This window comes from Lissotriton vulgaris, chromosome 2_1, assembly GCF_964263255.1.
Source record: "Lissotriton vulgaris chromosome 2_1, aLisVul1.2, whole genome shotgun sequence".
Taxonomy (NCBI): Eukaryota; Metazoa; Chordata; class Amphibia; order Caudata; family Salamandridae; genus Lissotriton; species Lissotriton vulgaris.
In genome coordinates, this window is record NC_141687.1 from 624332133 (window position 1) to 624347466 (window position 15334).

General features: G+C 48.2%; 1 protein-coding gene across 3 annotated transcripts in view; it reads left to right on the plus strand.

Annotated features, from left to right (window-relative positions):
* The window catches only part of LOC147730877 (antizyme inhibitor 2-like), a 170087-nt gene that overhangs the window by 119777 nt on the left and 34976 nt on the right, over positions 1-15334 (plus strand). For all 3 annotated transcript variants that reach the window (XM_086955739.1, XM_086955738.1, XM_086955740.1), the window contains 2 exons: positions 6275-6409; positions 7773-7938. In XM_086955739.1, the coding sequence (XP_086811865.1) occupies positions 6275-6409; positions 7773-7938 (301 nt within the window). The remainder of the gene's footprint in view (positions 1-6274; positions 6410-7772; positions 7939-15334) is intronic.

Here is a 15334-nt window from a genome sequence, read left to right on the forward strand (position 1 = left end):
GCAGGGTACTTCCTCCATGGAGCCTGCTTCTGCCCTTTTTTAAATTTTATTTTACACATCTCAAACGGTATCTCGTTCTTCATCTGCACAAAGCATTGACACGTTTTTTGCTAAATTTCTCTTCTTGGTGAGTCCATTTCAATTGTGAAACTGCCTTTAAAGGAACAAAGGGCCAGATGTATCAACGCTTTTTGCGATTGCAAATGGGCCGATTCACAGAATCGGCCCATTTGCGATTGCAAAAATGTGTTTTGCAATGTTTCAAAAATTTGTAATTTGCAATATGGGTAATCGCAACTTTTGCGATTACCTGAATTGCGAATGCAGTTAGGGAATTGCAATTTGAGATTCCCTAAATGCAATTCTGATAGCTATCGCAAATTGCGAATAAGCATTAAGGAATCATAAATGAACACCGCTATCTAGTTGGTGGTAATTTGCAAATTCCTAGAAAAATGCACTTTCTTCCATTTTTCTAAGTGCCAGGCAGTGTACATACATGCCCTCTGGGCATGTATGAGCACCTCAAGTGCACACATGCATATTTCAGGGGTGCATCAGGGTGGTCTTTTGGCCCCTTTGCACCCATGAAATTGCATTCGTAATTTGCGAGTACCTATTTGGTACTCGCAAATTGCGAATATCTTTCCATTCCTTCCTATGAACCTCTAGGCCCATAGGAAAGAATGGTAAGGCATTCCTAAATAGGATTCACAATTTGCGATTTGCTATTAAAGAATATGTAGGAATCGCAAAATTTTAGCAAAAATCTACATACATGGCATTTTGCGAGTCTATAACAGCGAATCGGTAAAATTTGCTATTATAGACTCGCAAAATGGAATCTTGATACATCTGGCCCAAAGTATGAAACTGCTTTTCAGTCTCTGTGTCAGTCATATGGTGATCTTGGCCACTTAACACTGTTGATGATCCGTTCACTGTTTAGCACATGATAAGATCTTTTCACAGGAAAGAGACAGCTAGATTGTAACACAATTTAACAATGCTTGGTTTTCACTTTGATGAGTAAAGCATTTGCTTTATTCATGACATCTGTGGCAACTCATTTTTGATAGTTGTATAAGTTTAAAGGTACTTTCTATGAAAGTTTTTGTATTTATATTTAGCTACACTATAATTATGTATCCTGTCTGCAACTCTAGCTTTTTCAGAGCACATATATTACTGGATATAAACGATTTCTTCATTTGTCCTAGCGGGCACTGAGTCATTATTTGAATGGTGAAGCAGGTGCAGTGTCACAGGGACCAACAGGTTTATGGAACCCACTGAACAACGATTATTGCTATATGTTACCACTAAACAAGCAGTCACAAGTGTAATTACCTTGCAGGCCCAGGGCCATGATTTAAATGGTGCAGCAGGTGCAATGGCACAGGGCGCTAAAGGTCTAGGAAACCCACGGAACATCGATTATTGCTATATTTTACCACTAAACAAGCAGTCACGAGTGTAGTTATCGTTCAGGCACCAGGGCCATGATTTGAATCATGCAGCAGGTGCAGTGACACAGGGGCCAAAAGCTCTAGGAAACTACCTGATCTCTGATTATTGCTATATTTTACTATTAAACAATCAGTGACAATTGCAGTAATCTTGCAGGCACTAGGGTCGTGATTTGACTGGTTTTCTGTGCATTGGTCCCACCTCTCCTCTGTTCTGGTAAGTCATCTGTGTATGGGAGATCCTCTGTATGAAAGAGACCTCTGTGCATTGGTACCTCCTCTCGTCTGTTCTTGTAAGTCATCTGTGTGCCGGAGATCCTCTGTATGAAAGAGTCCTCTGTGCATTGGTGCCCCCTCTCCTCTGTTCTTTAAAGTCATCTGTGTATGGGAGATCCTCTTTATGAAAGAGACCTCTGTGCATTGTTGCCCCCTCTCCTCTGCTCTTGTAAGTCATCTGTGTATGGAAGATCCTCTGTATGAAAGAGACCTCCGTGCATGGGTGCCCCCTCTCCTCTGATCTTGTAAGTCATCTGCATCTGGGAGATCCTCTGTGTCAAAGAGACCTCTGTGCATTGGTGCCCCCTCTTCTCTGTGCATGCAAGTCATCTGTGTATGGGTGATCCTCTGTATGAAAGAGACCTCTGTGCATTGGTGCCCCCTATCCTCTGTTCTTGTAAGTCATCTGTGTATGGGAGATCCTCTGCATGAAAGAGACCTCTGTGCATTGTTGCCCCCTCTCCTCTGTGCATGTACGTCCTCTGTGTGCCAGAGATCCTCTGTATGAAAGAGACCTCTGTGCATTGGAGCCCTCTCCCCTGTCCTTGTAAGTTATCTGTGTATGGGAGATCCTCTGTATGAAAGAGACCTCTGTGCATTGGTGCCCCCTCTCCTCTGTTCTTTAAAGTCATCTGTGTATGGGAGATCCTCTGTATGAAAGAGACCTCTGTGCATTGGTGCTCCCTCTCCTCTGTTCTTTAAAGTCATCTGTGTATGGGAGATCCTCTGTATGAAAGAGACCTCTGTGCATTGGTACCCCTCTCCTCTGTGCATGTACGTCCTCTGTGTATGGGAGATCCTCTGTATGAAAGAGTCCTCCGTGCATTGGTGCCCCCTCTCCTCTGTTCTTTAAAGTCATCTGTGTATGGGAGATCCTCTGTATGAAAGAGACCTCTGTGCATTGGTGCCCCCTCTCCTCTGTTCTTTAAAGTCATCTGTGTATGGGAGATCCTCTGTATGAAAGAGACCTCTGTGCATTGGTGCCCCCTCTCCTCTGTTCTTGTAAGTCAACTGCATATGGGAGATCCTCTGTATGAAAGAGACCTCTGTGCATTGTTGCCCCCTCTCCTCTGTTCTTGTAAGTCAACTGCATATGGGAGATCCTCTGTATGAAAGAGTCCTCCGAGCATTGGTGTCCCCTCTCCTCTGTTCTTTAAAGTCATCTGTGTATGGGAGATCCTCTGTATGAAAGAGACCTCTGTGCATTGGTGCCCCCTCTCCTCTGTGCATGTAAGTAGTCTGTGTATGGGTGATCCTCTGTATGAAAGAGTCCTCTGTGCATTGGTGCCCCCTCTCCTCTGTTCTTTAAAGTCATCTGTGTATGGGAGATCCTCTGTATGAAAGAGACCTCCGTGCATTGGTGCCCCCTATCCTATGTTCTTGTAAGTCATCTGTGTATGGGAGATCCTCTGCATGAAAGAGACCTCTGTGCATTGTTGCCCCCTCTCCTCTGTTCTTGTAAGTCAACTGCATATGGGAGATCCTCTGTATGAAAGAGTACTCCGTGCATTGGTGCCCCCTCTCCTCTGTTCTTTAAAGTCATCTGTGTATGTGAGATCCTCTGTATGAAAGAGACCTCTGTGCATTGGTGCCCCCTCTCCTCTGTGCATGTACGTCCTCTGTGTATGGGAGATCCTCTGTATGAAAGAGACCTCTGTGCATTGGTGCCCCCTCTCCTCTGTTCTTTAAAGTCATCTGTGTATGGGAGATCCTCTGTATGAAAGAGACCTCCGTGCATGGGTGCCCCCTCTCCTCTGATCTTGTAAGTCAACTGCATATGGGAGATCCTCTGTATCAAAGAGACCTCTGTGCATTGGTGCCCTCTCTTCTCTGTGCATGCAAGTCATCTGTGTATGGGTGATCCTCTGTATGAAAGAGACCTCTGTGCATTGGTGCCCCCACTTCTCTGTGCATGCAAGTCATCAGTGTATGAGAGATCCTATGTATGAAAGAGACCTCTGTGCATTGGTGCCCCCTCTTCTCTGTGCAGGCAAGTCATCTGCATATGGGTGATTCTCTGTATGAAAGAGACCTCCGTGCATTGGTGCCCCCTCTCCTCTGTTCTTGTAAGTCAACTGCATATGGGAGATCCTCTGTATGAAAGAGACCTCCGTGCATTGGTGCCCCCTCTCCTCTGTTCTTTAAAGTCATCTGTGTATGGGAGATCCTCTGTATGAAAGAGACCTCCGTGCATTGGTGACCCCTATCCTCTGTTCTTGTAAGTCATCTGTGTATGGGAGATCCTCTGCATGAAAGAGACCTCTGTGCATTGTTGCCCCCTCTCCTCTGTTCTTGTAAGTCATCTGTGTATGGGAGATCCTCTGTATGAAAGAGACCTCCGTGCATTGGTGACCCCTATCCTCTGTTCTTGTAAGTCATCTGTGTATGGGAGATCCTCTGTATGAAAGAGACCTCCGTGCATTGGTGCCCCCTCTCCTCTGTTCTTTAAAGTCATCTGTGTATGGGAGATCCTCTGTATGAAAGAGACCTCCGTGCATTGGTGACCCCTATCCTCTGTTCTTGTAAGTCATCTGTGTATGGGAGATCCTCTGCATGAAAGAGACCTCCGTGCATTGGTGCCCCCTCTCCTCTGTTCTTTAAAGTCATCTGTGTATGGGAGATCCTCTGTATGAAAGAGACCTCTGTGCATTGGTGCCCCCTCTCCCAGGGGCGGCTCTTCCATTTGGGGGGAGGAGAGTCGCCTCACTGCTTTCTCGCAGTGTGAGAAGCCGAAACATTAAATGGTAAAACTACCATTTTCTGTTTCTGCTTCTTGCACTGAGAGAAAGCAGAATTGCCTGATTGGGGGCCGGTCTGTTTGAAGGCAGGGGAGGAGTGGCTTGCCCAATGATGTGGGCCCTGACTGTTTGGTTGGCCCTGTGGGGCCGGCGAACCAGTTATGCGCAATCTCTCGTTTCTCTATGTAGGCTGCATGCAGCCTACATCGAGAAAATGGCCTCCCCCATAGGCGCCCGACTGAGCGCCGTCCCCACTGATACCAACGCTGCCATTGCAGCATTGTGATTGGCTTAGAGGAGAGGCGGGAGGCTGCCTGTGGCTGCTTCCTGTCCAGGAGAGCAGCAGGAAATCGCAAGACATGGCCAGGAGCTGAGGCGGCGCGGGACCTTGGAAAGTACGTTTTTATTTTATTTTAATTAAACCCGTCCGGCCTCCCTCCGTGAACCGGCACGACCCCCCACCACTTGCTCCCCCACCCGCGAGTCATGCCTGCCACGACTGCCCTCTCTTCTGTGCATTTATTTATTTATTTTATTTACAAAGTTTTGTATAGTGCTAGCCTGACCGGAGGGTATCGGAGCGCTTCACAACAGTTGCAAAGCAGAACAACGGTAGCAGAACATTTTACAATAAAGCGAGCAAACGAGAGCAGAATAAATTGCAGTACAGTGAGACAATCCGGATGAGAGTCGTAGTAAAAAAGATGTTGAGGAGTTCCGTTACAAGTACTTGTTATCCCACAACCGAGGGAGTTTTACTGTCATTTTCAGCACTCCGACTGATCCTATCTAATCGCTAGCGATCGATCGAGGAAAATAATTTTGAGCTGACTTTTGAATTTAGCAAAGGAGGGAATAGTTCTGATGTGGGGGGGATAGAGTTTCATATTATGGGCGCATTGCCGGCGAAGGATCTGGCCGCGTTTTTTTGTTTTCATGGTTTTAGCGGGATAAGAAGTAAGGTACTGGAGCTTCTAAGGTTCCTGTTCTGACCTGCTTTTTTGAGTTTGAACACCAGATATTGGGGTCTGCCTGAGTGGAGGGGTTTGTGGGTGAGGCATGTCGTTCTGAAGTTCGCCCACATTTCTATTGGAAGCCACTTGAGTTCTTTGAGTGTAGGAGAGATGTGGTCAAATTTCTTTATTCCAGTGACCATTCTGGCAGCCGTATTGAGGGTTGTTTTCAGCGGAGCAAGGTGTGTTTTTCCTATTCCCGAGAGGACTTTGTTTCCATAATCCAGTCTTGACAGCACCAATGCTTTAGTGGCTTGTTTGAGATCCTTGCGTGGAATGAAAGGTTTTATAATGTTTAGTAGTTTCAGGTCAAGGAAGGCGCTCTTAGCTGAAATCCTAATGTGTTTGGTCATGTCCAGTTTTGAGTCTAGCATGATGCCTAATGATTTAACAGAATCGGCCAGGGTGAGGTTCCCGTTGAGCACATCGATCTATTTTAGCCACTCAACCACTTGTGGGTTCTCTTCTTTGTTCGAGATGAGGAGCAGTTCGGTTTTGTCCGGGTTCAGTTTTAAGTGCTTGCTTGACAGCAAGCGTTGCACTTCTCTTAGTGTTTCATTTGAAAGAGAGCTTTGTGCATGGGTTTGTATGTAAGTTATCTGTGTGTGGAAGTCCTCTGTGTTTAAAGCAGTCTCCTTGAAGTACAGATTCTTCTTGGAGTATACAAGTCCTTTCTCTAGAAAAAAGCCCTGATCGCTGCATGGGAGCTCCTCCTACTCCCGCTATTTTGTATGATGATGTTTTGAAGACTTTGTCACCCTCGATGTTTTATTTGTAGGATGCTTCTCCGCATCACAACCAATGACTCACAATCATCGGGCCACCTCAGCTCCAAATTCGGAGCCCCTCTGGAGACTTGCAGACACCTTCTAAAAGAGGCCAAGCAGCTGGGGATAGCAGTCGTTGGAGTCAGGTGAGGCCTCTTACCCAGCATAGGCGCGCTTTGCAGAGCTGAAGTCGAGGTCGCTCTGTCCATCATGTTGAGGTTCAGGTGACATGGTAAATTAGAAAAGGGGATGGTGATGAACCGAGTGTGTGAATTAAGCAGACCACTCTTACCCAGTCCAAAGATCAGGGCTTGATCCATCACCGTTATTTATCTCACTGCACCATCCCAGTTCAGAACCTGGCTATATGCAAATCAGTCTGTCCCTGGCCGAGTGCATCATGGGAACAGGGCAGACTAAACTACCAAGCCAATTCTTCACCAGAAAGGAGACAAGCTACCGGGGACCGGTTTCTGGCATTTCAGCCGTCGTCGGCCCGGCTTGCTTGAATCCTGATGGTGCAGTGAGAAAGGGACTCATGTCTGAGTATACCCTGCCACACCTATAGTGGCCAAAAACGATTCAGAAAAGGGGGTGGTGATGAAAAGTGTCTGAATTAAGCAGACCACTCTTACCCAGTCCAAAGATCAAGGCCTGATCCATCACCGTTATCTATCTCACTGCACCATCCCAGTTCAGAACCTGGCTATATGCAAATCAGTCTGTCCCTGGCCCAGTGCATCATGGGAACACCCCCCTTTCTGAATGGTAAATTAGAGGCAAGGGAAATCCTGCTCTCCTGCATCACTGCCTATGGGTGCAGTGCGGTGTGAGTGGAGCAGAGTTCCATGGTGGGACTGAGTGTTGTGAGTGGGAACGAGTGCTGTGAGGGATATTTAGTGCTGCAGACTTGACTGAGTGATGTGAGGGTGACTGAGTGTTGTGAGTGAGGTTGGAGGCTGAGGGTATGACTGTTGTGAGTGAGGTTTAGTGCTGGAGGTATGACTGAGTGCTGTCTGTGTGGCTAAGTGCTGTGAGTGTGGCTGAGTGGTGTGAGTGAGACTGAGTGTTGTGAGTGTTGCTGAGTGTTGTGAGTGAGGCTGAGTTTTGTGAACAGGGCCAGATGCTGTGAATAAGATGGGGCTATAATTTGAGTGGGGGTTAGTGTGTGATAAGGTGTTGTGGGAGAGGTAGGGTGCTTTGGGTCATGGTTTGGTGAGTAGGACAGAGAACCCTAAATATGACAGGGTGCTGTGAGTTGGACAGGTTGCTAACATTTCATCAGGATTCCTTTGTGCAAAACAGGATGCATATGGAACCGACCTATCTGGGTTACTATTTTAGTAGACCTCATAGTGTAACCATTAAGCGCTTGCCACTATGCTTGCTTAAAACTCTTGTACCATGCCTGCCACCATGAGTATCTAACCAGTGTCATATCTGGGTACACCCTGTGCTTCATGGTAGCAAGGCAACTTCTGCTAGGCCCTGAACTCTCCATCTACCCAGTTTTCATGTAGGATCCAACTCAAAGAACCTGCCCAGCTTCACCCAAGCCATAGAGGATGCACATGTGGTTTTCCAGACTGGGATCGAACTGGGACACCAGATGCAGGTTCTGGATATTGGCGGAGGCTTTCCCGGGAGGGAGGATGACCAGCCTAGCTTCGAGGAGGTGAGTTTATCACTTGAAACATCTACTTGTATTGCTGTGGGGCATGCTTTACCATAGGAGGAGCATGTACTGATCTTGCAGAGTGACACTTAAAGATAATAATATGGGGACTGATGGTGAGTTTGCTAAAGGAGATTCAGCAGCTACGTATGTGGCCATGATGCTGCACATACAGCGCTGGTTTATGGAGAGAGAGTGTGCATAACCCTTGCCTGTCAGGAGTACACAATAGGATTCTCAATTTGGTGTAAACTAATTTACTGTTGTGGGATTCTCTGTCACGATTGTGGAGAAATCTGCAATTCTAAGTCCCATGAACGAAGTGGGAAATTGGTGTATCCATGGAAATGGTCAGAAATTAAATACAACAAAGATCTAGAGTAACTCCCTGTCTAGGATGAGAAGGGAGCAGACCCCTTCGAGATTTGATGGGGGTTAAGGGGATCTTCATGGAAATCTGAATCTGTTCGGAAAGGCATTCAGACAGGTCTCGTCTTTTGGAGCAAATTGTACGGCTCTATGGACTCAGTATCTGAGTGAGTGATTACGATGACCGATTCGGACAGCGGTTCCCAATCGGTTTCTCTTGAACAGATCGGCTGCCGGAATCTATCTTTGGGAGCCTTTGGCAGGCCCCCTTCACCCGGGGTCTTACAAATCGGTGCTGTGGGGGTACCCAAGGGACTCCCCTTTCCAACCATGCACAATGTGGCAGGCACCATGGGGTGCTCGCCACAGTGTGCACGATTTTCCCCAACCACCCCTTTCTTCAATGGGTCCTGTGTTCTCATTTGGAACACAGGTTCCCATTGAAGCATCCAGATGCATCCAAATCTCTCAGTCGGACTCCTTTGATCCGAGTCGCCCGGAAAGCATTCTGTAACCGATTCTGTCGGAATGCTTTCCAGACGAGATCGTAATCGGCCCCTTAGTGTAAGCAAGCAGCTGTTCCACTATTTTGGGAGTAAGTAGTGGAAAGACAGTGAGCAAATTCGATTCTGCTCTCTAGAAAGCCGGGTGTTGCATGATTCCATGTAATATTTATTTATTTATTTATTTTTGATATTTCTAAAGCGCAGCAAATACCCTCAGGCGTCTTGGCGCTGATAAGAAACCAGTTATTTGTGAGGAGGAGAGTGGGGGAAGGGGAATCACTGATCAAACAGCCATGTTTTCAGGAGCTTGCGGAAGTGAAGGAGGGAGGGGCTCTGCCTGATGTTTAGGGGTAGAGTATTCCAAAGCTTCGGGGCTGCTACCAAGAAACGTCGATCTCCCCAAGATACCGTCTTGGTGCGAGGAATGACCAATTGGTTGAGGGTAGCTGAACGTAACAGTCTGCTTGGTTTGTACAGTTGCAGCTGCTCTGTCAGAAAATGTGGTCCTTGGTTTTTGAGCGCTTTGTATACAATACAAAGGGACTTGAAATGAATTCTGTTTCGAATAGTGAGCCAGTGGTATTCCTTTATGCTTTTTGATATTGGTTCATATTTTGTTTTGCCAGAAAGCAGACGTGCTGCTGCGTTCTGGATAGTTTGTAGTTTAGTTATAACTCTAGATTGTGCGTTGAGGAAGAGACCATTACAGTAATCCAGAGTTGATAGCACTAGGGAACTGACCAATGTTTTGATAGCTGACTCCGGGAGAAAGGGACGGATTTTTCTGATCATCTTCAGCTTTAGATGTGCTGTGGATACTGTTTTGTTTGCATGGTCCATGAAGTTTAGACCTTCGTCGAAGATGATTCCCAGATTCCTAACTTTGGCAGTCGGGCTAGGAGGGGTGCCAAAAGCTTCTGGCCACCAGCTTGATGGCCAGTCTGGGAGAAGGGGTCCAAAGATGACCACCTCGGTTTTTTCTGAGTTTAATTTAAGGCAATTGGTGGCCATCCATTCTCCTATATCTACCAGTCCCTTTTTAAATTTTTCTCACTACTCACATACTCACTACTAGAAGAAAGCAACCTATTGTTTGCTCTATTTGAAGGTTCAAGCTCGTCATAGATTTTAATGATTTTATACTGAAAGTGGTGAGCTAACCCATTACAGAAGTCTTGCATTCCTGCCATCCCTCCAACCGACAGGGGAGAAGAGACCTGTTACACCACCCACATCAGGGTAAATGCATACATTTGAGGGTATCAAATGTATTATTCTACCTCCAGTCTCACTAACTTAATATTCTGCGTCCTGTGCTAACCCTGCAACAAAATTAATTAAAAATGAAGACTATGTGTAAAGAAGTGGATAAATAATTAGTAAGTAACATAATGAATTAACAATAAAAAAATACAGAATAATACATTTTTTAATACAACACTACCGACCCCATACTCTAATAAACCCGTCAACCAGGAGAAAAAGTAAATCTAAAAATATATTTTTATTATACATTTTACGTTATTATTCACAAAATATATCCAACAAAGTAGCTAAGTAAATAGCATACAAAAAAATGTTAACTAGCGTGATAATTTAATGAGCCTTAATGCGCTTGCGCATGCTAACGCGGCGCTGCCACATACATTAAACACGGGACACCGCACTTTGGTTCCGCGTGGTCCGAGTGACGTTGTCGGCCACGCCTCCTTTATTTATGTGGTGCGCGCGTGACGTCACGCATCCACTCTAGCGTGCCCCGTCGGCACGGGTAGACTGGACCGCTACCCTGTGCCCCAGGACACTACATTCCTTCTAACCTTTATTAAACAAAAACCCATATCAAAACATAATGAAAAACTGTGGATCTGTTTCCCAGTCTCTTGTTCATTGTCCTCGGATCATCACACCAGGAAGTCCGCCAGTTGGGAGGATGGTGCTGGATTCTTTCGCAAACCATATCTGGATTGTTCTCCATTGGACGGGGGCATCCGCGGTGTTGCTCTTGGGGGTGTGCTACTCCCCTGGCCTGTGGCCGGAGAGTTTGGCGGGCTCTCCCCCGGAGTTGTCGGTGGTGGTTGAATTTCTTGGTCCATCAGGTCCTCCTCTTCCGGGATGTACTGCTCCAATGGCTCCGTGCCATCATTGTCCCTGTGTTGACTTTGACTCGCTCTCAATGGGTCAGACCCCTGAGGAGGGGGCGTACCTGGGTGCACCTTCTTGAAGAAAGAAATGTTGCGATTGACGGTTTCAGTTCCCCTCTGAGCTGTCACCATGGTGCCGGTTCATCGGAGGACAGTCCACGGCCTGTGCTCGAACGGGAGCCGGAACTTGCTCCCCCGATATCGATCCTTGACGTACACCTAGTCTCTTGCCTGAATATCAGATTCTTTGGCCCCACACCAATGACTGGCCTGGTTGTTGGAGTGAGTTTGATTGGCCAGGGTCCTTTCCGCGTCAACTTGGGCTGGGGTCCAGGTTGGGTGATACGGGATAGTGTCTCTGACCACTCGGCCCATGGTCGCTGGGCCCAGTGCTGCTTCGGTCATGAGGTGTGGGGTCAACCGGTACTCTTGCAGAAAGCTGTAGATGGCCCTCTCCAGTGGTGATCAGTCCGCGCGTGCAATTCGTATTGCTTTGTTCAGCGTGCGCCTAAATCTCTCCACTTCCCCATTGGCTTGGGGCTAGCACGGAGTAACTTTACGGTGGTGGATCCCCCAGCTCTTTAGGTAGTCTGCGAATTCCTGCCCCTGGAAGGGGGGGCCGTTGTCCGTCTTGACTACTTCGAAGATACCATGCGTGGCTATTGTCTACTCAAACTTGGTGATGACCTCCGTGGACGTCTGGCTTTCGACAATCTCTACCTCGGGATACTTCATGAAGTCGTCAATGATCACTAATGCGTAGCGTCCATCAGGAAGGTGTCCGAAATCTGCACTCACGCACTCCCACGGTCTCTGTGGGTTGTCTTCCATAATGACTGGGTGAGGGCGATCCGGTTGCCCCGGTGCTTGGCACCAGGTGCACGTTCTGACTGTCTGTTCCACTATCGTGCCTATTCCGACAAACCACACCTTGGCTCTTAGCCGAATCTTGGTCTTCACCATGCCTTGGTGCCCTCTGTGTGCCAACTCTACCGCCTGTTGTGTTAGGCTGGCGGGCATGACGAGTCTCGGTCCTCGTAGTAGGCATCCTTGGCTGTCGAGAGGCAGCTCTTCTTTCACCCTCATGATGGATTCGAGTGTTGCTCGCGATTGCTGTGTCCTTTTGCTCAGGGTGGCTTGAATGGGGCGCCAGTCATTAGATCGGACAGCATCTGCTGCTAATTACAGGCATTCATCGCTCTGGGTGGCTTCCACGATCTTCTTCAGACTCATGGGTAGAGGCCTTGACCTTTCCATCACCATCCGAACGTATTCCTCGGTATCCTCCGCCTCTTCTCTCTACGCCTTTGTGGCCGCTGGGGGGTGCCTTGAAAGGTAATCTGCTGGATTTGTCGATCCGGGTCTGTACTCTACCATGTAATCATACCCTTGAAGTTGAAGTATCCGCTTCTCAATCCTCAGTGGTGGCTTTGACACTGAACCTTGAAACAGTGGTATGAGAGGCTTGTGATCTGTAGATACTGTGAAGGAATGGCCATATATGTAGACATGGAATTGCGATCGCTTCCCGCTCTATCTGCGAGTATCTCTGCTCCGTGTCCATTAGGGAGTGGCTGGCGTAGGCGATGGGTGCCCATTCTCCATTGCTTTGAAGCTGAGTTAGCAGTGCCCCTAGCCCGTAGGGGCTGGCGTCCACAGCGACATTGGTGGACTTGGTGGGGTCAAAATAGGATAGCGTCGTATCTGCTGACACGGCGGCCTTTGTGACTTTGAATGCATGTTCCTGCTCCTGGCCCCATTGCCAGTTCCCTGAGGGGTTTTGTGAGGTTGGCTAAGTCCGGTACGAAGTGCCCGCAGAAGTTTACCATGCCCAGGAAGCTTCTCATCTCCGAGATGTTGGATGGGGCTGGGGCTTCTTGAACGTCGTTCACCTTATCGGGTTCCGGTGCTATTCCTTGGTCTGAGAAGGTGTAGCCAAAGAAACTGATTTTGTTCTGTAAGAACTGGCACTTCTCGCGGTGTAGGGTCAGACCGGAGTCTTTGAGTCTTTGAAGGACTCCCCTCAATCTCTGTTGGTGTTCTTCTATTGATAATGCATAGATTAACAGGTCATTGCTCACATTTAGCACTCCTGGTAGTCCACTGAGTACTTCTTGAATGGTATTTTGAAATACCTCTGCGGCACTTGAGATTCTGAAATTTAGGCGCCGGTATCGTCTGAGGTCTACGTGCGTGGAGAAGGTGGTTATGTAGCGGGAGTCCAGGTGGAGTGGTAGTTGATGATAACCGGAGCGAAGGTCCATCTTCGAGAACCATCTTGCGCCATTCAACTCTCCCAGGATGTCGTCTATGGTGGGGCTTAGGTGTCGTTCCCTCTTCACCGCTGCATTCGAGAGGCGCATATCCACACAGTTGCGGACTTGCCCTGGGTCCTTTGGCTTGCGGGCTAGGTCAGCAGGTGGGCCTGCTGACCTTTTCGAGGATACCTTGCTTTTCCAACGCCTCCAGCTCTTCTTTGACCTTTTTCCTCAGGTGGAATGCGATGCGCCTATGCCTCAGTACCACGGGTTGGACCGATGGGTCGATATGGAGGGAGACTTCCTTCCCTTTCAGGCATCCGATGCCTTTGAAGACTTCACCAAATTCTTCCATGATGGTGTCTAGTTCCTCTTCCAGCACGGCCATGGCGAACGATATCAGTCTCAATTCTTCTGCTGATTGCCCACTGATTAGCATGCTACTGCCCTCTTTTGTGACATATACGGTTGTGGGTACTTTCAAATCTTGGTGCTGTAGCTCTGTCTTGAAACACCCTATTAGGGGAATAGGCGTCTTTTGTCCGTACGCAAACACTCTGATTCTGGCTACGCATAGGGGAGGCCGGGCACTTAGCTAGTTGTACACATTGGTGGCCATCAGCTCAATGGATGCTCCTGTGTCGATGGTGGCTCTCACTTCTTGCTGATGGATCTTGATGCAGCACTTCTGGAGGCGTCACTTCTTCCTTTGTGGCTGGTTGATCGCGAACAGTTCTTGGGAGCGCCCCAGCTTGAGGATGTCTGCCAGCTGTTTGCCTCTTCCTGGAGGATGGTAACCCTAAGTTTGGAAGAGTAACACCCTTGAATTATCTGTCCTCGAATTTCTTCCTGTTCGTAGCGGAATCCACACATGCCGGCTAGCTCCTTCAATCTCCCGTGGAATGCGTCCAGTGATTCCTCCGCCTCCTGCTTAGCTTGACGGAAGATGAACCCCTCACAGTCTTTGCTCGCCATAGGTTCAAAGTGCACGTTCAAAGCGTTGAGGCGGGTGAGGTACGTCTTTGGTGTGGCTTCGACTAACATTTTGTAGATTCTGTGGATGTCTTTACCTGCGAGATGGAGGAGCAGGGTTCTGCGTCTTTTTCTGGCCGTGCCCGCCCCTTCAAAATAGATCTGGAGGCGATCTATCCAGTCTGTTCATCGTGGAGCTAGGGATGATGGGGCCCCGTCTACTATGAATGGTTCAATGGCGGGAATTGACGCAATTTTGATGTGTGCGTAAACCCTTCTTCGCAGCACTTGCTCTGCCGCCTCTTTGATGCACTACTCTAGGCCATTCCAGGCGTCAAAAGCGATGTTGGGGTACTCCCCTATGGCCTTCTTTCCCTCTTTTCCCCACTGATCTCCCGTCTGGCTGCACAGACATGTGCTCTGCTGCTGGCTCGCGTGATTCCTGGGCGTGGGCCAGCTCACCCCTTTCCCCACTGGACGACAGTCCGGCCACTCTGACCTGTGCTCTGATGCAGGCTCACGTGGCACTGGGACATGGGTTCACTCCTCTGCGTGGTGGGAGCTCTTTTCCACACCTCTTCTTCTTTCTGGCATTAGCAGAGGCCCTGGGGAATCACCTCTAGCCGGCACTATGGAGCTGGGGACACTCCCCTCGCAGGCTCACTGCCAGCGCGATCTTCTTGGGCCTACCGAGGGCCAGCACACTGAGGGTGTATCAGGAGGCGAGGGAGAGGTTCAGGGCACAGCATTGGTTCTTTAGGCCTCGTCGCCAGTGTAATGGGCCTTAATGCACTCGTGCATGCTAACGCGGCACTGTCGCATAAATTAAACACTGGACACCGCACTTTGGTTACCCGTGGTCCCAACTGGCATTGTCGGCCACGCCTCCTTTATTTATGTGGTGCGCGCGTGACATCACGTGTCAACGCTGGCGTGCCCCGGTCGGCGCGGGTAGACTGGACCGCTACCCTGCGCCCCAGGACACTACAATAATTTAGTAATCAACATTTAAACTTTGATATTGTTATTAAAACCAATGTTCTTACCCTCCCTCGATATCTTTCTATCCTCTAGTTTTCGACCTTGATATTATGCTTAAAGATTCTGGAGTCGAAATTCAGGATCTCTTCCTCATTGGACAGAAGTG